Genomic DNA, 25,005 nt, shown 5'->3' on the forward strand with positions numbered 1-25,005 from the left:
GTTGAAGATGGAGGGCAGATCCCTGAGTCTGAACTAACATTCCATTTTAGAGATCATTAGGAAAGGGACTGAAAATAAAACAGCCAATGACATGACACCATTATACAAATCAACAGTGTTGATCAGTGTTCAAATTTACTTCTGGTCATCAATGCACCTCAAAAAGGATGTAGAGCTGGAAAAAGTTCAGAAAAGGGCAACAAAGATTTATCATTGGGCTGGAACAACCCACTTTTTAGGAAATGTGACAACATTTGGAGCTTTTTAGTTTAGAAAAAAGGTAAACCGTTGCTCAGTCTCAGCTCTTGCCCACCTAGCAGTTCGAAAGCACGTCAGAGTGCAAGTAGATAAACAGGGACTGCTCCAGCGGGAAGGTAAACGGCGTTTCCGTACGCTGCTCTGGTTCGCCAGAAGCGGCTTTGTCATGCTGGCCACGTGACCCGGAAGCTGTCTGCGGACAAACGCCAGCTCCCTTGGCCTATAGAGCGAGATGAGTGCCGCAACCCCAGAGTCGGACACGACTGGACCTGACGTTCAGGGGTACCTTTACCTTTACTGAAGCTGGATATTGGAAGAGTCATGACAGGCAAAAGGCAGTACTCATTCACAGCACATTTGCTACCTTAAGATGTAGCCATAGCACTCATTTGAATAGCTTTAAAGAGGATTTAGACAAATTCATGAAGCATAAGGATATCAAGGCTACTGGTCATGACGGCTGCAGTGCCATCTCCAGTGTTGGAGTCAGTTGCCTCTGAATACCAACTGGATGCTGAATTGAATGGGCTTTGGTCTGATACAGAAGGGCTGGTCTTAACATTTGAATGACTACAAGAGCATTAGCTATATACAGTGGTACCTTGGGTTAAGAACTTAATTCATTCTGGAGGTCCGTTCTTAACCTGAAACTGTTCTTAACCTGAAGCACCACATTAGGTAATGGGACCTGCCGCTGCTGCCCAATTTGTTCTTAACCTGAAGCGTTATTTCTGGGTTAGCGGAGTCTGTAACCTGAAGTGTATGTAACCCGAGGTACCACTGTATTAAGTTAATAGTCTGCATTCTGTAAGTCCATGTACATTATTTGTGAGGAACAAAGGCTATGCCGTACCTCATGCAACCTAGAACCTTTGCCTGTGAGAACATGTCTTTGCTGACAGGTACCAGAACAAAGGTAGAATTATTTTATAATCAGTATTATTAGAATGAGCTGTGCATACAGAATCAAATTCATGATTTTCTCCCCTGGAAAGCTGCCATTCCCCCCGCCCCCCAAGGAATTACAAAGCCATAGGTGCTGTACTGAAATTCAGAAGACCAGCCCTGATGTGTCTTACTTGCTACCAAGTTTACCTTCCAAAACACTGAAAATATCCTCTAGTGACTTGTGTACACACTGGAGGAATTCCTGCACGTTCCTAGCCGGGTAGGCAGAAACATTGCATCCAATCCAGTTGTCATGAACTCCATATCCAACACCAAAACCATCAGGCACCACTGGTGCAAATCCACCAATATTCACAGCAGGACTGCTCAGAGTGCTTGTGGAGAGAATGTTGTGATTAATCTGGGCATAAGCTTGGTCCTGGTAAAAGTCTGGTAGAGGGATACCTCTGGATTCTGCCAGATATCGCAAGCCGTACAAGTGTCGATCAAATCCCTGACCTGCCAAGACAAAATGCAGTAATGAATGACACTGCAGAGAACATTGCCTGTACTTATGGCTTAACTCCACTTCCAAAGCCACAAAGTTAATAGACAAGCTGCTTTTGCTTGGTTTAAAAAAATAAAAGCGCTATTGTGCCAAAATATGTGCACATCTTTCTCATTTGTTCAAACAAATGCTAAAACCACAACTAGACCATCCAAAGCTGCCCTTTTTCTTTGCTGAAAGACCTTGCAGTAGAGAACTCTTCCCCAACATGGAACCCTCCAGATGTTTTGGACTACAACTCTCATCACCCCGAGCATCAGTCATGCTGGCAGGAGCGGATGGGAGTTGTAATCAAACAACATCTGAATGGCACCAGGCTGAGAAGGCTGCAGTAGAAACTAAAGCAAACAAGGGAGTACAAAATTTTCAGCCATTTGAAAATCTTCAGAGGACTGGGGGAACTTCAGAATAGCCTGGGAAATGGAATGGAGAAATTGGTGGTAATTACTCCCCAGCCTCCTTTACAGGAGCCTTTACAGAAACAAGTCCCTGTCATGAATAGAAAAACACCTTTAGATCCAGCTCACTACAGTAACACAAGGATAAAATTAAAATGTACCTGGAAAAGCTGTTTTGCATATTGCAAATAAGTATTTTTCAAACATTCATATAATGAAGTCAGATTCTGGATAAGTCTTTTCAAAATGCTATTTAAATGTAGGGAACGTATTTAACTCTGCAAACACGTTAGCTGTGTGAGTGAATGTGATGCAAAGGTCCAGCAAGACACTCTGCGTCAAGGACTGCATCCGATGCTACCAAACGAACAGAGGCAGCTTCGCAAATCACCCTGCCACTTACCCATAGCAGCTTCTTTTGTGAGCTGGTTGTGGAACTTGGAACACTCCACAATCATCTGCTGCAGTTCTGCGGCACTGTGCTTGGGCAGATTCCTGACTAAAGCCTCTGAACACTTTTTTGTGTGAACTGTGGCAGGACGGATGGTTTCAGTGCGACCGTGTTTGAATGCTGCTGTGCTGCAAGATTCATAGGTGGCAACCGTTTGGCCATATTGCCGTAGAAAAGCCACCTGGAAGGCAAGTTGCGTTATAGCATCAGGACTCAGCTGCTGCCTTTTTAGGAACTCCTTGCCTCCTTTTTCAAACTGAATGGCCTCCAGAGTCAGTGTTTTCACAGTGGCGTCAAAATTCTGTTTGGCCTTGGTAATTCCTTCTTTTAAGGCATCGTTCAATTTAAAGCTCAGCTTCTGTACAGCTGCGGCAGAATCAACTGCAGCAGGTTGAGATGGAGGAGCAATCGCAGGCGACTGGGTGCTGTCTTTAAACACTTCATTTTGGAATCTCAGTACAGCTACACCATCTCCCCAGGAGTGCTCAAAGTGAATTGCTGCAGTGCCGTCTTTGGCTAAAACAAGGTTGAAGGATTTGTCATACCACCTGTTGACTCCATCACCGTGGAGCATGGTATGGGACAAGTGGTTGAGATCTTTAACTGGAAAGTCATCAAGGCACAGGCAGAAGATTGCGGAATCCACCTTTGTTAAAGCTTCCTTATTGCCATTCTCAAGTAGCTCTTGTCTCAGTAGTGCCCAGGTATCCCTGTTTTCACTAGTCAAGCAAGCAAGAGGGAATGCTGGAACTGGGCTGCTATCAGAAATGATGTATTTTAGGTGTGCTTGAATTTCTGAAGGCGCCACTATGTTCCCATCTCTATCTAGAACATCGAACACATAGAAGTTTCCATTTCTAAGCACTAATAAGTGCCGCTTACTTTCATCTGTAAACAGCTCATCCTTGCTGAGCTTAGGCAGTCGTGTGGAATTAAAAAGCCTGAAATACTGGGACATGTCTAGTGGGTAGGCATTCACCATATAGGCACCAAACCACGATAGAGAGGAAGGCACAAACCGAATAAACCTTTTAAAAGCTTGTGTGTCGCTTTTGGATGGGTTGAGATGAAAAACCTCTGGCTCTAAAAAGCCAGCCCTGAGAGTCTTCAAGAAACGCAAAGCAGAAACAGTCATGTTAGTTGCTCTCACAAGCTGGTCATTATATTCAGCTTTGGGGTCAGGGTTGAAAGCCATAAAAGGATTGAAGTTCAAAACCACCGATTCACGTGCCCGTAAGTACATGTCAAACCAGGGACCTAAAATCGAGAGGTGACAGAACAGATCAACACAAAGACCACAAAACAAACAAGGCTCATAAACATGAAATGTGGGCAAATGTTTATGAGAGGGACCTTCTTTTTTTAATTTGTGGGCCAGGAGGTACGGTAAGCACGCTAAGTTTCTAAGCTCCTGCAATCCAAAATATAGCACCCTCCGATTTCTTCTTTGTGGAATTAACATGCATCCTTTATGGTTTATTGCTTGAGGGCTACAATTTTGCATCTACGATCCATTCACAATTTGCTCTCCTCTTTGACATACCATTGTGTTGTGTCGTCTTGGGAGGGGGGAGGGGGAAGAGAGAAAGAACATTTACCGGTACTTGTTTACCTGCCTATCCACTTCTGCTCTTTCCTCACCATCTTCCTTTACCTTTTCTGTTCCTTCCTCTTCCTCTTTTCTGCAACAAGTCTCAGTTCCTCAGCCACGATTTCATGTCTAATCCCTGTCTTCATTCTAGCCACTAAAGTAACTGAATTTTACACTTGGCTTAAAACCTGTGGTTTTTCTTCACAAATACAGGGGCTGCAAAAGTAAATTTTAGCGGGAGATGAAAGGCAACACTCTGCACAGTTCAAGCAGTAACATAAATGCATTAGAATAATTTTCAAGCTGATGCTTTGAAAATTCTTCAGTTTTATAGCTTAGTAACATTCAAAGTTTACAGCAGGATGGTTTTTAAAAAGCAATACAACAACAAAAAGCCTAGGGAAATGTAAAACAGAACATTCCCTTTAGTGTTTAGCATGCCCTCTTTCATTCATAAAGCATTCCCAGGAAAGCCCAAGCCAAATTTAAATCTTAGGTAAGGAAATGACCCAGTCCTGTGAAATGCTCTGCCAACAGAGATTCAGCAGCCGCCTTCTGTTTCAACCTTTAGACACCTGCTGAAAATTTTCCCTTGCTGCTAGGCTTATCCAGGCGATTAAGAAAGCATATTTCCATAATTGTTAGTGGCTGGTCTTCAATTTTAAATTTTCATGTGTTTATAATGTGTGTGTGTGTGTGTGTGTGTGTGTGTGTGTGTGTGTGTTATCAGCCATTTCATTATTATTATTTTTATAATACAGCAGGCATATGCATAAACACACACACACACAATTACTTCAGTAAGTACTTAAGAAAATCATCCACTGGTATCGACCGACAAAACCAATGAGCTGTATGTTTTATATACAAGCAACCATGGTATGAGATATGACAGAAGAGTGGCAATGATGGGGGGCAATGGAACATATTGCACACATTTAGCCCACCAATTCCAGTCCTCAGGGGATTGGGCAACACTTATGCCTTCACTGCAAAATAGTTTAGCTCTATGTTGTGTGGCGATGGCTTGAATTGTTTGCAGCCATTAGGCTTGAATGATTTGCTCTCTCATCTGCAAATGCCCACTTACCCTTGTATCAACATCAACTAGGTCACTGCCTGTTTACTAGGAAGGGAGACCTTTACATTTCATTCCCCTATTCATCACAGAAAAATAAAAAATAGATGAATGTCTTAGAATCATAGAATTGCCGAGTTGGAAGCGACCCCAAGGGTCATCTAGTTCAACCCCCTGCAATGCAGGAATAGTCATGCACAACTTCATTTTCAAGTAAGATCAAATGAATAAAAAAGAGAACAGGATTCTTTCCTCTTTCACATGACAACTGCAACAACAGAACTAACATGTCAATTTTGCCACCTGCCCCCGCCACACATTTGAATGTCAGCCATATTCAGTGTAGAACCTTTAAATCCATGGCTATAGCATGGATATCGCCCTTTATTCTTCATTTATAACGGAAGGTTTATAATTTGGCTCACCTTCATTTTAACGTTCTTGAGTATCAAAAAAGGAGAAGAAAGTATTACAGTTCACACTCACTAATTTCACATTCACATTCATTTATGTGCAGTGCAGAGTATCTTGGGTGTCAGGCATTGCTACCACTCAGTAGTCAGCTAATTTGATGAGGAATTACAATAGTGGAGAATATGGTGGAATTTACAGATACCAGGTTTGCTGTGTACATAAACACTTCTGCTCTCCACCGACATCCTTATAAGCTACAACAACAACAAACTTTTGGGGGCTAAATTAATAAAAATCACTAACCTAAACACTATAGACATTCTCTTGCTTTCTTTCCTCTGTCTCTGTCTCTCTCTCAATCACTTTTGTCCTATTAAATTTGCTGTCTCCTTTTCTTTATTATCTGGTCTTGCTGTCTGCATCTTTCATCTTTCTTGTTCTTTGATAAAAGAGATGCTGTTCTCTCTCTCATCCTGCCTGCCTTCTCAAAGGCAAGCAATTTTATAGTATTGACTAAGCTGGATTCTCCAAAGGTGGTACTTGCTTCGACATCCTGAAATAGATTTACATGTAGTTTGAGTCACTCATTGGATCACCGCAGCAACTATTTCCCTTCATTGTGCTTTCTTTTTAAGAATTACACAGGCAGCATTCAACTAATTCATCCCACCCACCCACCCTGCACCCTCACCAAATCTGCTCCAGAGGGTTGAGGGAACCCCTAGAACAAATTTAAAGGGCACAAAGGGGAAGGCTGTTCCATTGCACAAGCCCTGGTGGAGCATTCACGTAGTACTACACTGGATACAATTTAGGATATTTTATTGTAGTGGTAAGCGTTCCTTCCCATTCCCTTCATCACCACTTTCCAAGGCAAGAGATGAGATACAAGAGGTTGTCTTATACCAAGTCAGACCACTGACCCATCTAGTTCACCACTGTCTGTTCCAATTAGCAGCATCTCTCCAACGTCACAGGCAGAGGTGGTGCCTATGTACTACCTGAAATCCTTTAACTAGAGATGCCAGGGATTAAGCCTGAGCCCCTCAGCATGCACAGTGACCTAGCAGTTAGCCATGACCTCAAGTTCCAACAATGGAGCCATCAACACAGCTCCAGGAATCTGCCTATGCAACCACTTCTCCCTCTCTCTGCATAAAATGACGTTTTATTCAAGACATCATATTCTTATGGGATTAGAAGTCCATATTAGACTTTGTAAACCAGGAAACAAGATACTGCAGAATGAAGTCTTCAGAACCATAAGTGCCTAAAGTAACGAATGATGCTGTGCTCAAGGGACCATGCACCTTTTATGTTGATATGTCTGGGTCAACATTACTTGCCAAGTGAAGATGTTTCCATGACATCTTGCTGTTTCAGGGAAAAGGGTATGTCAGGAGTACTGATTGTAACATTGTCAAGAGCATTTCAAATCAGAGAGCATCCAGCTTCAATAACCTGAAACTAAGGTTAATGATAACTAAGGTTAATGATAAACATGCCTGTTTATCACTTAGCTGAATAAAGCATTGGGGTGACTTGCAGGTGTGAATGAACTTTCATACTTACTACCCTCAACACAAAGCTTTTTAATGACATCAATTTAGACATGCCACAGAGAATCAAACGTTGAGCATTCAAAAGATGCATGCAAGTAAGCAAGCTGCAGCGAGAGTTCATGATCAGAGTGCGCCCTCTAACATTGTGCCAGATTCTAGTCTGTTCCCAAGCAAGCAGATTGAGGAACAGATACAAAGAATGCAAAGCAGGTTTCACAATTACTTCCTTACCTGAAATATAACTAGTGTGCTTATTTTGCTTGTCCTGTGCAACCAACTGCTCATGTAATTCTCTACCAATTCCATCCCTAAAACTGACAGCGAGTTGTTCAGTTTTCCTTTAAAAAGAGAGAGTGAGAGAGAGAGAAATTAAGTAAAATTGTGATGCCTTTCTGAGAGTCAAGAGTAAAAACATCCCGTGCGGCTGGACTGGTATGATTCCTCCCTCCCCCACCCTTGATGTTGCAAATGCTCCTGGCTAAGAATGAGGAAAGGCTGTTGTTAATTCGAAGGCTGAAGTTTATCCATTCTGGATCTACACTGGAAGAACGTTCTGTAATCACTATGCTGGATGTGTGAGGATACAAGAACTAGTTTGGACTGGTGCACTGTGCTACTATGTTGTCATACATATCTGTCAGCTCAGGCAACCTGGTGTGATATAGATAAACTGAAGTCTACAGTTTGAAGACTTGCATTTCAGAAATGGTTAATGTTTCATGGAGGGAGGGGGTGGTTCTGATTACTTTGAGAGAGGCAGAATTGAGGACAATGCTTAAGAAGTCAAATCTAAATTCGGCTATTTAGAAATTATCCAGGCTCACACCTGCCACTCAGGCAGTCTTGGGAGAATACTGATTTTTTTTTTTTAAAAAAAAAAAAACACCACTTCAGTTTTCAGCCCAGACTCAGGACAGAAACAGCCTTGGTTTTCTGCTGGGTGATGTATGCTGGGAACTGGACACGGGGAGTGCAATTCTATTGATCCTCTTGAATCTCTCTGTTGCGTTTTCTACTATCAGTCATAGTAACCTTCTTGGCCATCTTGCTGGGCTGGCACAGGGGGCACACTATTGTGCTGGTGCCAGTCCCTCATGGAGGATCAGTCTCAGAAAGTTGTGCCCCTTGGCCTTTGGCATCAAGGTTCTATTCTGTCCCCCATGCTGGTTTACACCTATATGAAAGTGCTGGAAGAACCCACCCAGAGGTTTGGACTGCAGTGCCACCAATAATATATGGATGACAGCTAGCTCTACCTCTCTCTTTCAGCTGCTAATCCCAAGGAGTCTATGAAACCTTAATAGGTACCTGGAAACAGTTTTAACTGGATGAGGGCAATTAGCTAAAACTGTATCTAGGCAAGACACCTGTGCTCTGGTGGCGAAGCCGAATTATCTGGCTAAAGAGATAGGATCAAACTCTCTTGAATGACTACATTTGTTGTTTGGCGGTTCTCCTGGACTTGGCACTGTCTGTGGAAGCACAGGTTACTACCGTACATCTGTGGTTAGGAGCACCTTTTTCCTACTGAGGCTAGGATGCAAACTATTGCCTTACCTAGAGAGATCAGACCTTGCCTCAGTAATCCACAAGCTATTCACATCTAGGACAGACAACTGTGGACAGACTGTTGCCTTTAAGTTGAGAAACTTCAACTGGTGCAGAATGCTACTGCTTGGTTGCTAGATGGTGACAGTAATCACAGAATGCAACTCCTATTCTGTACCAGTCGTACTGGTTGCAGGTTGTGTTTCTGAATCCAATTCAAAGTGTTGATTTTGACCTTTAAAGCCACCAGTGGCTTGACCCCATGTCCTCTAAAAGACCAGGAACACAATACAAGTCTCCTAGAGTACAGTCCTACATTGGAAGTCAAACAGAATCTGTTCCGGAAGTCCGTTCAACTTCCAAAACACTTGGAAACCAAGGCACGGCTTCTGATTGGCTGCAAGAAGCTCCTGCAGCCAATCAGAAGCTGCTTCAGACGTTTGGGTTCCAAAGAAAGTTCGCAAACCGGAACACTCACTTCTGGGTTTGCGGCATTTGGGAGCCAAAACGTTTGATTTGAAGGCATTCGGGATCCAAGGTACGACTGTATTAAGATCTGCCTCAGAAGCTCTGCTCATACGCCCACCTGCCAGGCTGATGCTACTGGTGGGCCTGAGAGACAAGGTCCTTTCCGTGGTGGCCCCCAAATTGTGTAACTCCCTCCCTACAGAGGTGCATAATCCTTCAACATTGCTACTGTTGATATATATACTGTTTTTAGTTTCTTCTTTTTTCTTACCTGAATTGGGCATCGTCTAAAAGAGGCTTTTGAGCATTTAGGTATCTTCTGATTGTGTCTTCAAGTTTTGGAATAGGCAAACTAATAAGGCAGGAGAAGAGAAGCAAAACAATATAAGGCCACACCATGTTAAACATTCCAAAGGAAAAGGCAAGAAGAATATGTTGAGTAGCCTAATAACTAGTCTTTCCCTGGCAATTTATTATAAGTTAAATGCAGGTATGAAAGTACCTCTAAAATAATTCTTTACTAACTACACATTAAATTTTTATACACTGACCCCATTTCTGTTTAGATCAGGCTTTGCCTGGTAGCTTCCAGACATTTTGGGTGACAGCTCCCATAGCTGTAATTGAAATCCCAATTAGCTGCTCTGAAGTTAGAAGAGTAAATAAAGAAGGTTCTGAAAGTTACAGAGAATTTTCATTACCTTGTATTAAAGTTTATGGTACAATATACAGTATCCTTGTACCGGTATATACGAATAGCAAACTTGTTTTTCAAGTGCCAATATTTATGTAGCCAAAACAGTAACATACCTTCACCAGAGCCTTGGGGAAACCCAAGGATTGCTAAAGCCCCCTCCCCCGGAAAAAAAAAAAAAACCTTTAGCAGGAGAAACCTAAATGGGAGAGGGAATCAAAAACAACAGCTCAAAAAACAGCCACAAAAAACTGACCATTCTCAGTGGGCACAGAATGCTGACAGGGAGGGGAGGGGAGGGGATGAACTATCCTGGAAAAGCTGGAACTCTGAACAGGAGCACTGCAATAGTTTGCTGCACGTCCTACTTTTATGTTAATATTTAAGGGGCACCAGGTCTCTATTTTTTTACCAGTTTTAAGTAACTTGGAAGTTTACTTGCTTATAAGGAACAGAGTGATATGACAAATATACTTCTAAAATATATTAGTCACAATCCAAAGGAAAGTAGATTCCACTGAATTTCTCTGGTACTTAGGCACTCTAAGAATGTAACTATTACCTTTTCAGCATGATTCTAGATATGTTTATTTAGAAGTACATCACAGCAAACAATGCACAAAGCAAACAAGCTGAAACAGTTTCATTTTCTCCAAACTTTTCCTTATGTTTTTGCCTGGTACTCATAAAGTAGGCAAAAAAGCATGAGAGAACTAATATATTAGTGTAAATTTAAATATAGATGGCAATCATGAAAACCACTCCCTGCTTTTAGCACTAACCTTTCACCTACATACTGTACCTCAGCCTAAATGAAGGCAGAAGGCTTTTCATTACCAGCTGTATTACATACGGGTATGCTTCTCTTTCTCTTTGGCAATGGTACTGTGCCCTCTAACAGAACTAATTTGCTTTTGAACGGGGTAGGAACTAACATAAGGAAACGATCTCCAGATCACATTAACATAGCAAATCCTTTCGCTGCTGTACTCACTTTGAAACATTGTAACATTTCTATCCATGCAATGTAATTTTGTGAGTCAATCATGGGATCTTATCTATGTCAAGTACAGTAAATGAATGTAACCCAGGGGTGATAGTGCTTCCTGGCTGACTGAACACCGAGTAAAAGGGCACAATCTTGTTTAGGTGCGCTATGAGGGCAGGGGGAAGGACACCTGGAGTTTTCAGGCAAAGTGGAAGCCCTCCAGTGGGTGGCTGTCTGAGTTATTATAAATACAGAGTTGCGAGTACCTGTGCCCTCCAGATGCTATTGGACTCCAACTCCCATCAGCCTCAGCCAGCATGGTCAATTAGCAGGGATGATAAGAGTCCAACAACCAGTAGGTAAAGTGCCCCCTCCCGTCCCCCGCTGATCTGCTTGTGACATCCTCTCAGAGGGTAGGCAAACTGGATTCCTTGGGCTACAGCTGAAAGGTCTAGATGTGAAAGCATTGAAAGGAGATTGTAAAAAAATGCCCCCAGGCGTTTCCGTCTCCCACTTCACAGTGATGGAGAACCGGGATCCTACAGCATCCTCTTTTTCACCTAATGGGGTTCTTAATAAAGGTCTCTTGTGTTCTGGATTTGGCAACATCTAATTAGAAATGCTTCAACGCCCAGCTTAATTACAACAAGCCTTGTCTCCAGTCTCCCTGTAAAGCCCTGTAAATGTATTGATTTATTATATTTATACCCATCTTTCCTCAAAGGAGCTTAAGGCGGTGCACATGGTTGTTCTCCTCCTCCTCCCCTCCATTTTATTTTCACAACAACCCTGTGAGGGAGGGAGGTTAGACTAAGAGTGACTAGCTCAAGGTCACCCACCGAGCTTAGCGGCCGAGGGTGGTGGTGGTGGTGGTTGGTGAATTGAACTCTGGCCTCTCCCAGGCTCTAGCCTGACACTCTAGCCACCCTGCCCCCTGCACATGCTCAAGAGACCCGCGCTCCGCTTCCCATCTTCGCAAGGCTGAGCACCGAAAAGCACCGCCCTGCTCAGAAGGAAGGAGGCGGAGCGAGGAACCAAACTGGCTCTAGAGGCGCCCTTGCCGGGCTGAATGGCCGGGGGCGCCTCAGGCCAAGCACAGCCCTCTCCTCCTCCCGCCCGCCGCGGAAGCGCCACCTTACCGGGGAAGGCTCTTCTGATAATGCATGGTGGGCACGACGCTGCGGTGCAAATACTGGGAGGCGGAGCCATCCTGGCTGTAGTTTCTCCGCGGCCCGGCCAGGGCAGGCGGGAGCAAGGCGGCAGACGCGCCGCAGAAGCGGGGCCAAGGAGAGAAGAGCAGCGCCGCGGTCGCCATGCTGAGCTCGTCACTTTCCCGGTGCGGCCGCCGCCAACTCCGCCTCCTCCTCCCTCCGCCCCTGGGAGGAGTTAGCTCAGGCCTCCCTGGGAGGAAGAGGAAGAAGCAAGAGCGCGGCAGCTGTAGTCCACAGGCTCGGGGACGCTGCGGGAGGAAAGGGCTAGCTAGCGCTAGGGACCCCTTGGTTGTCCGGGACACTCAGCCTCCACAGCGCCATGGCAAACGCAAGACCCTTTTGCCCCGCCTGCATTCAGCTTCCCTATTCCCGAAACTGCAGAGGCTTTGAGCGCTTCGCGTGCTGCCGAGAAGGGGCGGGGAGCAGCTCTCAGCAGTGGCCTCCCTCCAGCGAGGGGGTGCTGCTGTTTATTCAGCTGGGAGGCGGCCACCAGGGCCTGCCTTCGGCGCTGCGCCCTGTTCAGGGCTTGCTCTGTTCCTCAGGCACACTCCACTCAGCGCCCCATAAATCAGCGGGGCAGGGCAGAAGCTGCGCGGGACCGCAGCAGCTGAGCAGGTTTCCGCCCCCTCCGCGGGCAAAGGCAGCCTTTGCTTCCCAGTTTCCAGAGTTTTCAGGCTGACATCATTCTAGGAGGCTTTCGGGGAGCACTGTTCTCGCTGGTTGCTAGTGCTAATAAGAGTACCGGTAGCTCGACGGCAGCCACAGAGTTCCGAGAAGCGCTCTGCTAGCGGCGGCCCCCTTTGTCATCCTGTCTATCAAGGCGCCCACCGAGCCTTGCAACGCTTGGCGGCGACACCCCCTTTCTGATCTGTGGTGGTCGCTAGTCCTGGGGTTTCCTCTTCCCGCCCTTGACCCGATGCAGCAGGCTCTCCCCACCATTTGGAAACCTACGTGATGCACAAGCATCTTATCTGCTGAAAAGCATTGTTCTTGTGTGACATGTTTAAACATGTGCAGAGGCATGTCGAGGGTCCTTTGCGCCCTTGATAAGGGGCTGTATCAGCACACACATCCCAGAAAAAAATCACTTTGTTACAATAACCACAACCACATAAAAAATTGTCATTTTACTCAACCAAACTACATGGAGCATCTGGAGTGAGGGTGAGGCGATGAAGAAGGACAAAAAAATAATAATGCATGTTTTTGTGCCGTGGTGCAAGAAGGACGGGAAGCTTCTCCCATGTTTAATCTTACTGCAATAGCGACAGCACATCAACATGTGCATATACATCATACACTCCATAGTGATTTTTGGGACTCCCAGGGCCTGCGTTCCCTGCAAGGGGCCCTGCAAGTAGGAGTGGAACCACATCAACCAACTCACATCCTGCTGAGTTGCATCCAAGGAGGATACCATGGTTGATGGTATCAAAAGCCACTGAGAATTTAAGGAGAACCAAAAGAGTAACATTTCCCTTGTCCCTCTCGCAATAACAATCCATCGGTCAGGGCAAGCAAGGCTGCTTCAGTCCCAAACACAAGCCTGAACCCAGATTGGCAAAGATGCAGAGGTTGCTGGACTACAGTTACCATATAATCCCTGACTATTGGCCATGCTGCCGAGGCTGCCAGAAGATGTAGTTCAACAACATCTAGGAACCCAAGCTTGGGAAAGGCTGGTCTAGGTAATTGCTTCCCGCAAGAACATCTGGAACGGTGTCGCCACGTCCCTCTTGAGCCCCCTGCCAAAAAGGGCATATTAGCAACTGGCTGGTAGTTGTTACATAAATTGGGATCCAATGTGCCCTTATGGAGCAGTCGCACTACCACTGCTTTCAGGATGCAATGAGGCGTTCACCAGATATTGAATCTGCTTGGTCAGGACTAGACAGTGTGCTTGTTAAGAACTGTATTAAATATAGCATCCAATTCAGCACAGAGATGAGGGATTTGTCCCAGTAGGTATCCTGAGTGTTCCAATATCCTGTTGATCAAGGTTGATGATAAAAACAACAACAACAACCCCTCACCACTGGAATAATTCTACTGGATGGCTACCAATGAGGGAAGGAGGATATAACAGCAAATACTTTTTACAAATGCTATAGTAATCATTGTGTAAATAAGTGAGACAAACCCTTTGAAAAAGGTGAGCCATATTTGTGGCTGATAATCTTCATAAATCAAATTCTTCTCTTGATTTAAGTGAAGATGGTTATTGAGTTAATGTTATTGTTCTCCAAAACTAACCACAAATGGCAGTTTTTGTCATTAGCCTCTGCATTTTTACTGGTTGGAATATGTCTTAAACCATGCATTTACAGGTGCACTTACCCTTTTCATCCTGATACTAATAGTGAAAAGCAAACCTGATTAAAGAAGTCCAATCTCTTCCCCTAGTCTGCCCTATTGTGATAATCCAGCATTACTGACCCAGCACTTGAATTGCTGTATTGGAAACACAACCTCTGTATACTCTTTTCTATTCCTTTTATAGCTAATGTTGAAACTGAGCTTATAAGGGCTGAATAACGAATTGTGCTTGCTTTTCATATAGGGTGTTGCTTTGCTTAGAGATCACTCTTGTTTCAAAAGTACTACTCAACTCTGTTCTAATTTTCCAGAGTCGGTAATCTTCTTCCAGGTTCTTATTGATGTAGTCACTAATAGGATTGTTGGTATTAATTTGGAAATAATGCCAGCTACATGCTTGGTGGCTATTGGCAGAAGAGGTGACATTGCAGGTCAGCTAAGCAGCACTAGAAACGCTTTGATCTAATCTATACCAAGCCAGAGCTGGCTATTCTAACAAGAGAGGCTGGTGAGGTCTCTTTCTTTATGGGATGCTGATTCTCTTCCAGAGAGCACTGAGGACAGCATGGCAGTGGCTTTGGATGCAATGCTGGCTCGGGTCAAGGATGTTTGTAAAAGAAATGGTTTGCTCATTCTCTCTGTGTTATCCGTCATAGTGGGATGTCTCCTTGGGTTCTTCCTCAGGACCAGACGCCTCTCTCAGCAGGTCAGTGACATAAGCAGGTGTTGCAGTGGTGTATTTTTAAAAAGGTCTTTGTTACATAACAAAATAGGAAATAAAACAATGTGTTACAGTGCAGAACATGATAATCTGTGAAGCAAGTTGTCTGGTTCTAGTGTTACTCTTTGTAGGAAAGAACGTGAATTGTTTATTTTAGAGTTTTAAATATGTTGGCTATGTAGAATATAAAGCTACAGGTATCACAAGGACCTCACAACTAACACCAATATGAGCATAACATGTTAGATTCTGGAAGAGAAGAAAGTGCAGGAGAAATGATTCCTAACATCTTTAAGGTGCATTTCTGGTACACTTGAGTGTCTTAATTTTTAATGAAAACTTAGTTCTTTTGTCTTGGTGGCAACAGGTTTACAGTATGTAAAAAGGTTATGCCCCCAGCTAGCCAATTACCCCAGAGCAGTCCCTACAATTTCAATAAGGTTTTAGGGGAAATGCTTCAAGGTCAGTAGTTTGGTTTGTAGCCAAATTACTATTCTGGAATCAGGGCACAAAATTCAATTATTTCAAAAATACATCCCAGCTGTTCGAGCAATCTGATGAATTCATCTGTTTCACAGTAGGAATTTCCCCATTCAGAATAAACTGGAAACATTGAACAAGCCAGAGAGAAATAGGCTCTTGAATGTTTTTTTGCCATATAATAGGAATTCTGTGTTGCTGTTTTGAATGTATTATATATCTAGACATAAATTTTTTGTTACTGGCAACAGAACACTGAATTTCATTCAAAGGCGTGTCATTCATACAGAGTAAACATTAAGCCAAAAGAAAATCATGTGTAGTGTTTGATGCCAGAAGTATACCCTCATTTATAGCTTGTTTTGCACTTCATTTTCAGGATTAAGTTTGATTAATGTAAACTATCCTTCAGATCATTGTGATATTAATAGAGATATGGACAGATGTCTTTGATTGGCAGAAGCTTTAGTGTTATTTCTCCTAACAGCGCTTAAGACCAAATTCTTTTCTGTATTCAGATTGTCTGTCATACTAAATACATGGTGTTCATCTGATCGTTTTTGAAAACCTTTTCAAAGTGCAGTAAAGACCGGGTTCATTATTTTGAATTATCTGTGAGAGAAACCTTGTTATTCCCCCCCCCCCCGCAAGCCATAGTGCTATCTCATCCTATTGATTTTCATATCTCTCCATCATTTGAAATGATACGCCCTGAGATGAAAGTAGCAGTAAACAGTTCAGCACATTTTAACTGTGGTTCAACAAAGAGATACATGTGTATATGTTCAAATAACTGATTCACCTCCTTATTTTATAGGAAATAAGTTATTTCCAGTTCCCTGGGGAGTTACTGATGAGAATGCTGAAAATGTTGATTCTACCACTGGTTGTTTCAAGGTAAGCTAGTGGATAGCGAGCCATAGCATGATTTACCCAACTTTGTTCCTTTGATCAAAGAAACAAAAATTAACTTTCAGCTTTGATTCAAGTTGCTTGTCCCTTAAAGGCACATGCATATTTGTGATCAATTGATTTAGCAAGAAGTTACGGTCTTAGCTGAAAATGTCACAGGGTTACCAAGCAGGGTATGATAAGACTGTATAAACATGTAGAAAATATACCGGTAGTTGCAATTCACAGCTAAATCAGATTACTTGTAACTCAAGGCAAACATGTGTTTGAGACATTGTGGGGGGGAGGGGAGAAGTAATGAGAAAGGGGAGTGGTTTGGGACAAGGAAAAGCCAGGGCCACTTCTTCCCTCTCCTAAGAATGTTTTATATTAGATGGGGGTCTCTAATATAAATGCATTTGCGCATAAAATGTACTTAGTGCTTCATTGCCTGTGCTAGCAGTGCATTATAGTTAACACCTTCCTATATGCGTTTTGGATCCAATGCATACCTAGCAAGCTAAATCAAGTATATCAACTAACACAGACAGTTATATAGAAAAAGTAATTCGCTGTTGTTTTAAATAATCCCTTGTTTAGGTAATAACGCTGAGAGGAAAACATGTTATATAATGTTTGCCACTATGTATTACAAGGGCAACAACATTGTTCCAGCTCCCATCTGTTGCTGTATAACATAGATATATTATAACCGTAATATATCACTCTTATGGTGTCCTAGTAGTTGACAAAGATTGATTGCTTTATGTGGCTTGTATTTAAGGATATACTGAAAAATATCGGGTGTACTTGACTTCAGATAAGTCGCAACAAATTCTGTCAATAACAACGCAAAGGTGGCAAACCTTGTCCTTCCACACAAATGAATTATTATTAAGGTGGATATTGTAATTGTACAATATACCACACCTATTCTATATGGTGCTTCCTGCAAAGGTACGCTTTCTTCTCCAGGATAGTAACATAAAAAATGTTGGTCTTGTACAGAATGTTTTAGTGCTTATCATAGAATCATAGAACTCTCGAGTTGGAAGGGACACCATTTAGTGCAACCCCCCCCCCCCCCGCCTGCAGTGCAGAAACACCAGCTAGATCATATATGACAGGTGGCCATCCAAACTCTTCTTTAAAACCTCCAGGGAAAGAGAGTCCACCATCCTCCCATCAGATGTTGTTATTATTATTATTATTATTATTATTATTATTATTATTATTATTATCATTATCTCTTAACAAAAATCCTGGCCATGCCCATGCGAAGGATGATACTCCTCTGATGACTGGCACTCCAAGGCCTTTCTGCCCCTCACCATGGCTGGAGGGGTTGTCGCCTAAGCTCTGATAGTGTCTCATTCAGAATATTCAAGAGAGATCCTCAGCTAACAGGAGACCATCTGCTATCATTAATTTTCATTGATGAAATGTAAACTGTTCATACTAGGACATAACAATTTTTGACCCTTCAAAGAGCATTTCTGTAGACCCTTATCTGTATCTAACAATTCCTTGCAGTTATTATGTCACTTGGCCAAGTTTAGAATTTTGTCCATCTCCTTTGAGATGGAGACTTCTAACAGATTACCGGTAGTCAGCATCATTCAGACAATAGGCTGCCATGTGCTCAAACCTCATGGGAGCAAGATGTCCTGTGCCAAAGGTGAGTGCAGGACAAGGAAAGCATCCAGTCAAACACAGCCTGGTGGCTAGAATGAGTTTCATCACAAGAGGCATCTGATTAGCACTGGTGTCTTCAGAATAGGTTTTTTAAACAGGTTTCTTGAACTAATAGCAGTTCCATTCATAACGTTTATCAAATAGGCATACATTGAAAACTTGTATGCAATTGGCAGCATTTACAATTTGGTAATTTAATAGCCTATTTTCAGGGTGACAGCTCAGTGGTTGGACATCCGCTCTGTGTACAGAAGGTCCCTGATTCAGTCACCAGCATCTGCAGACAGGGCTGGGAATGCCCCCATCTGAAACTCTGGAGAGCAGCTGCTAGATGCAGACCAATAGCTAGCAATGTTCTGATTCAATGTAAAACAGCTTCCCATGTCCCTAAAAGAAAACTGATTAAACAGGACAACTGCATTTTAATGTAGTAGTTTTGAAGAAAAAGACTGAAGCCCTAGGCATATTTATGTGGGGGTAGGATCCACTGTAATAAATGGGATTTACTTGCAAATAAGCCTGCACAGTGTACCGTACCTCTGAAAGAAGTATGAATCTTCTACCCAGTCCTTCAATAATACTTATGATCATCTTTATTATTATATATTTTAATTAAACAGCGCTTATAATCATTTTGGACACGCTTATAAAGGAAGTTAGAATCCTGCATATAAAGTTCTGGGTCAAATGAACATTTGTGCATTGGAGACACTTAGAGCCAAACTGGCAAGAGCAGACAGTGTGATGTGTTGGTGGTGCTCACCTGACCTCACAACAGCACCGCCACTGCTGCTTACCAGGAAGAAGAGGGGGAGGGGCAAGGTGGCAGGGAGTTTACTGTGGTGCAAATGCACCAGCAGAGTGCTCCTGATGGTGCATTTGTATTATGCCAGCCTCCTTGTTCCCTCCCACTCTTCCTGGTAAGCAACAGCAACTCAGCTATCAGGAGGTCAGGGGCCACCATGCAGCCCACTACTACAAACTGTATGTAACGGGGTCCATCATTAATTTATCTACCCTATTCACATACAAAGTAAATGAAGAGATCTAAATGTAAAAAGAGTCCCATCCTGCAAACCTTACTTCCTCTTGGTCCACGGGTAGCTAACCTTTTATAGGCTGAGGATCAGAGTCACCCGTAGCCAAGCTTCTTGGGGTTGGTGGGTGTGATCTGAAGTGAGTTTAGCACCTTACACTTTCACATGCACAAGACACACAGGCACAGAACCCCCTTCTTCCTATCTTCTGCTGATGAGGTAGAGCTGATGTGCATCTTCATTAGGGTGAAGGGGTGCATGGAAAGGTTTATACTAGCAGTGAGATTACTTTAAAAGCATTTAAAATTGGTGGAGTCTTGAGGAGGGGGCAGAAAAATTGTGGGAGAGGGGTTGTGGGTCAGGCCCCCAGACCAGAAGTTAGCCATCCCTGCCGCAAGTGCCGCAGTCCATTGCTCCAAGAAGGTCTCTCTATTCCCAGCACACCTCAACTTTCAACACCTCACCAGGGATACGAGGAAGTTGTAATTTTGATAAAATCCTTAATATATATGTATAGTACGCAAGCTTGAAATCTTCAGGGACATGTTAATGAGGAGAGCTACATTTGGCTTTTTGTTTCTTGATCCAAATTCTAGATAGCTAAATGCAAAGCAATCTCCTTTTACAAGATTGGCCATAATGATGTGATGGTGATAATCCTCTGTATTTCTGCTCAGATTCCCCAAGTTAAGCAAAATGTGTGTTTAGTTAGGAAAACACTCCACCACCTTAAGCATCTTTCTGTAATGTTTTACAGCACTGATATGCACTTGTTCTGTCCCAGCATACCTCTCATGGGCTTCCAGTAGTGGCACCCGCCCTGTGGAACACCCTCCCATCAGATGTCAAAAAGATAAACAGCTACCTGACATTTAGGAGACACCTGAAGGCAGCCCTGTTTAGGGAAGTTTTTAATGTATGACATTTTAATGTATTTTTAATCTTTGTTGGAAGCCACCCAGAGTGGCTGGGGAAACTCAGCCAGATGGGAGGGGTACAAATAAATTATTATTATTATTATCATCATATATTTGCAAATCTGCAAATTACATGCTCATAATAGGAAGAGTTGTATTTCTGTTGTACATAAGCTTGGATTGCTTCTTTCAACCATATGTGAAGAGTAAAAAAATTTTCTCCATGTCCAAAGCCGCTAACATGTGTACTAGTATAATACAGGCTTGCCACATTTTGTAAAATGTTTTGCATGTATGTTTATATTTGAACTGGCCTGACAATAAAGTGTCTTTAGAAAAATAAAGGCATTTTCTACAAACTCTTTCTGTTTGTCAGAGGTGGGGAACATCAGCCCTTAGCCATGCTGGCTTATGGGAGCTGGAGTCCAACAACCTCCAGAGAACTTCATGTTCCCCACTCCTGTTTTATATGAATTGGTTATGATCCAGAGATGAAATCCATCCTTCTCTCCCCTCCCCGAGACCTTAAAAAAATGACCTTGTAGTAGCAAACCAGGGAAGCTGGTGTTTCTGTTCTGCCAATGATAATCATGCTACATTTAATCATCACTAATGTTGTTGACAAAGGGGAACCTCGCTAGTAACCTCTTACTTAGGAAGGGCTTTTCCATAGCAAGCAATTAGGAAATGAGAACATGACCGGGAGGTGAATGAATGAAAACAAACAAGCATCTTCTAGCGACTGCGCTGGTGGTTAATACTTGACCATTACTTCTTGACAAGATTAATGCCTTTCTAATCACACTAATCCCCTTTGACAACTGTATCCATAATCCATCTATTTCAAAGCAATATCCAGATGGCTTCTGATGGAGGAGGAAGAGAGCAAGAGAGAGAGGCATGAGATGAATGGGCTTTGCAGTCAACTCCTTATGTTTCCCTTTCCCAGGGTTTATGGCATTTGAGGCTAACCCCATTCAGAAAGAGACTGACAGTTATTTAAGCAGAGAGCTATGCGGATTAAAACAACTGGACTTTATGAATAAACTCACTTTAATCTTAAAAGTGCAGGAGCTCAACTTTGTGAATCATTTGGCCAGTTTTATTGTCACATTCAGAAATAATGTGAGAAAAGCAAGAATGATGGTTGTGTTCACGTCAGCACCTAAAAATGGTTTTCAAACCAGGAGCTTCCAGGTAAAGATATATCTGCCAAGTTCCAACAACCTTTTAGCTGAATGGAACAGACAAGTAGATTGTCCATTATCATTCTGTCACCAATTCAAAAGTATTGCCAACTGTCATTGTCAAAGCAGTAGACCAGGAATAGCCAGGAGTTTGCCTTTATGAAGGCTGATGTATATGCAGGTTGGGCTCTTTTTCCACCATGTGTCAACAGATACTTGAAGCCAAGTGTGAATATGTGACAATTGAGTTGAGTTTAATTCAACACACGTTTCCTTTTCTATATGTATTGCTATGAACTCTCTTGTAAGGCCACATTCACACCATACATTAGTGCTATGGTATCTTTTAAACAGTCAGAGATTTCTGGGACCTGTAGTTTGTTAAGGGTGCTGTTAGTTGTTAGAGATACCTATTCCCATCACAGCTACAATTCCCAGAATGGTCTAGTAATATATTCCTTTTCACAGGGAATTATGGGAACTGTAGCCCTGTGAGGGGGACTCTCAACACCCTTTAGCAAATGACAGCTCTCAGAATTCTTTGGGGGAAGTTATGGCTGTTAAAAATGATACCATAGCATTTTAGATGTATAACGTGAATGTGGTCTTAGCACTATGTATTACAGACAATGACTGATTTACACGTGTCTGATTGACATGCGATTGTGCGTGTGGTGCCAAACCCGAAAGTGATCTGAAAAGGTCACTAAAAGGGTGTGCCAGGGCAGAATGTTTTACACAGGCACCACTGACGCACGCAGGGTGGTGGTGTCCAGAACATAACCCTCACGCAAAACAAGGATGGCCTGTCATCTTTGGCAAGTAGATTTACTACTTTGTTATTCAGTGTAAGTCATCTGTCTTCATTAGGCTATACTGTATATACATTCATACATACACACACAGAGAGAGAAATACCTTCCCCCCCTCCCACCTTGTATTGTGTTGTTTTTAAATTTTGGTTTGCTATTGCTGGGTTCCGCATCTTTATTTACAGAATTCTGCATTTAGGTTAGCAGCATTTAGCCTTAGTTTGACTCTCCACCCTTTCATGAAGCACCCCTAATTAACTGCTTCTAAACAGTTAATTACTTTTGTGGACTTGCCCCTTACAATTCTAACTCTCCTCACTACATTATCTGGTGACAGAGTAATCTTATTACAGATGATGATCTTATTAATGAACATGCTCCAAAGACTGGGCAATCTCATTATTAGACCCCTCTAGGATTTGTCACCTTGGAGCTAATATATGATTGGACACTAACTCTAGGCCATACCATGATTGGTGATCAAGCATCATCTGTAACCAGGCTGCTGTAAATATGTGAGAGATGTGGCAGGTCATGTTGCACCTTTTGTTAAATTAATATCTGAACTGGTCATCATTTTCTTCTACCTTAATGTTCTTTGCAAATTGTGGAGGAAAAGTCAATCCATGACTCTCTTCCATGATAGCTATGTAGTAACTCCAGTTTCAGAGGCAGTTTGCCTTGGAATACCAATTGCTGGGAATCAAAAGAGGGGGTGTTGTTGTTGTGATCATGTCCTGTTTCTGGACTTTCCATTAATATCTAGTTGACCAGAACGAGGAGAGGATGCTAGACTTGAGGGGCCATTGGTTGGATCCAGCAAGGCTCTACTTAATTTCTTATGAATCTGATAGGTCAAAGTGAAACATTTTCTACATTTTCTTTCTCCTTTTAGTATTTGGGGTGAATTATATCCAAATTTAACTCATCAGAAAGTCTATCGCTGGAGTTCCCGTGGTGGTGGGAGATCACATGAAAATTTAGTTCTGTCTTTCTTTTCCTTTTCTGAGACTAGAAAAGTAATACTGCCATGGGCTAAAAAAGAGACAGAATAAATCTCTGGTTCCATTTCCCTCCGCTTCCTCTGTTGTCTCTCTCCTATGTGTTTGCCAATCAGCAGGTCGGCGGCTCAAATCCCTGCAACGGGGTGAGCTCCCGTTGCTCGGTCCCTGCTTCTGCCAACCTAGCAGTTTGAAAGCACGTCAAAATGCAAGTAGACAAATAGGTACCACTGCTTTGGTTCGCCAGAAGCAGCTTAGTCATGCTAGCCACATGACCCGGAAGCTGTCTGTGGACAAACGCCGGCTCCCTCTGCCATTAAAGCGAGATGAATGCTGCAACCCCAGAGTCGTCCACGACTGGACCTAACAGTCAGGGATCCCTTTACCCTTTACCTATTCCCTTAGGGCAGGACCTGTCCTCTTGCAAGGCTGTGTACATGTCATACCTTTAAAGCACATCCCAGCCCCCCAAAGAATCCTGGGAATTGTAGTTTATTCCCCAAAGATCTCCAATTCCCAGCGGCCTTAACAAACTACAGTTCCCAGGATTAGCCACTTGTTTAGTAACTTAACAACTCCTTATTACTTCAGCATTATGACCATGTGATTGTAGTAAAGTCACTCTAGATTGCATGGTGTTCATATCCTGGCAATCTGACTGTAAAACAAATACGCTTCATGCAGAAACAGGAAGACTTTGTAAGTGGATGTGGCACTGGGAGAAAATAAGTGACATGAAATGCTACTGGGATCACAGTGAAACTGTAAAAACAAAAACAAAAAAAGCATTGGTGGACTCGCATATACTGCCTAGTTTCACTGAATAGACATTCTGCTTATTTTCACTGATGTCATTATGGCACAAAACAACCTCATTGTGATTTACTTTCTTTCAGAGTAGCCTGGCAGGCCGGATTATAATGCAGATGTTCTCAGAAGTTAAAATATGTTAAACAGACTTTCTGGAAAGGGTTTATAGTGTCTTCAAAAAAAAAATGTTGCAGGAACACTGACCACCTAACAAATTTGCTTCCAAGGCCTTGATCCTTCAGCTTTAGATCTCTTCCTTTTATCTCTTTAATTGAGCAATACAATGTAGTCTTTTATATATTGTATGTGTTTGGATTATTATTGTATTTGGATGACTTTTATTATTTTACTTTTTAAACTTATGCCGATAAATGCAAAAAAAGAACAATACTTCTGCTAATGTTTTTAATGCATTTGAGTAAACAGCAATTTGCAATTTTCATTTAAGAAAAAAATCTGAGAAATGGCATCTCTTAAGAAGGGATCTCTTTAACTTGCATCTACCGTAATAGCATTCGCCACATTTGAACACAGCAGCTAAAATATAACTGTGAATTAATCACAAGTTCCCCTCCAGTACCTGGGGATTAAAGGAGAGGAATTCTAGGGCAGAGGGTGAAAATACAATACAATGAAGTTAAACCTGTTCCCCCTGTCCCCGCCCCCTGCACACACACACACACACACACCCATGCATTGAACTGAAAACAAAACCTGCCGGATTAAAGATTGGCAAGCAGTAAAGCAGTGCATTTTCTTAATTAATTTACTGGATGAGTGGAACCTGATGGCTTAATCCTACCACTATGTTTTCACCAAATTTGTTATAAAGGTTAAGCTGCCTTTCAGCCTGACCTCTGGACAAATTCATCAACTGACATTTGTCATATTTGGGGAAATTTTGGTATCTAGGATAAATTATTAATGTTTGCTAGTTTGTTTGGTTATTGTTAATAAATAGTGTTGAAATCTTTAGAAGACAGCCCCACCCCGGAAGCTTTGTTACATATCCTACCAAATC

General features: G+C 42.6%; 2 protein-coding genes and 1 long non-coding RNA gene across 9 annotated transcripts in view; 1 reads left to right on the forward strand and 2 right to left on the reverse strand.

Moving 5' to 3' along the window:
• Window positions 1–1,011: 1,011 nt before the first annotated feature.
• LOC117048364 lies at window positions 1,012–24,675 on the reverse strand. Its single transcript, XR_004426837.1, has 3 exons — window positions 24,656–24,675; window positions 17,006–17,009; window positions 1,012–1,253 (listed from the first exon to the last, which is right to left on the reverse strand). It is a non-coding gene; the product is annotated as an uncharacterized LOC117048364 (long non-coding RNA).
• Window positions 1,289–12,268, reverse strand: CPT2 (carnitine palmitoyltransferase 2). Of its 5 annotated transcripts, none has more exons than XM_033152103.1 (5): window positions 7,440–7,546; window positions 5,950–6,199; window positions 4,218–4,370; window positions 2,516–3,820; window positions 1,289–1,665 (listed from the first exon to the last, which is right to left on the reverse strand). In XM_033152103.1, the coding sequence occupies exons 4-5, from the start codon at window positions 3,804–3,806 to the stop codon at window positions 1,334–1,336; spliced, it is 1,623 nt and encodes a 540-aa protein (XP_033007994.1). In that variant the 5' UTR covers window positions 3,807–3,820; window positions 4,218–4,370; window positions 5,950–6,199; window positions 7,440–7,546; the 3' UTR covers window positions 1,289–1,333. The 5 variants fall into 5 exon arrangements, with proteins under 5 accessions (XP_033007994.1, XP_033007995.1, XP_033007996.1 ...); XM_033152104.1 differs by having other exon boundaries at window positions 4,176–4,370; XM_033152102.1 differs by lacking the exons at window positions 4,218–4,370; window positions 5,950–6,199 and adding exons at window positions 9,496–9,576; window positions 12,046–12,268 and having other exon boundaries at window positions 1,290–1,665.
• The window catches only part of SLC1A7 (solute carrier family 1 member 7), a 37,666-nt gene continuing 27,069 nt past the window's right edge, over window positions 14,409–25,005 (forward strand). For 2 of the 3 annotated variants that reach the window (XM_033152107.1, XM_033152109.1), the window contains exons 1-2: window positions 14,409–15,139; window positions 16,452–16,531. In XM_033152107.1, coding sequence (XP_033007998.1) covers window positions 14,999–15,139; window positions 16,452–16,531 — 221 coding nt within the window. In that variant the 5' untranslated portion in view covers window positions 14,409–14,998. Of the gene's footprint in view, window positions 15,140–16,451; window positions 16,532–20,696; window positions 20,925–25,005 lie in introns of those variants that run through there. The other variant, XM_033152110.1, reaches the window with a different exon arrangement.

This window comes from Lacerta agilis, chromosome 6 (assembly GCF_009819535.1).
Source record: "Lacerta agilis isolate rLacAgi1 chromosome 6, rLacAgi1.pri, whole genome shotgun sequence".
Taxonomy (NCBI): domain Eukaryota; kingdom Metazoa; phylum Chordata; class Lepidosauria; order Squamata; family Lacertidae; genus Lacerta; species Lacerta agilis.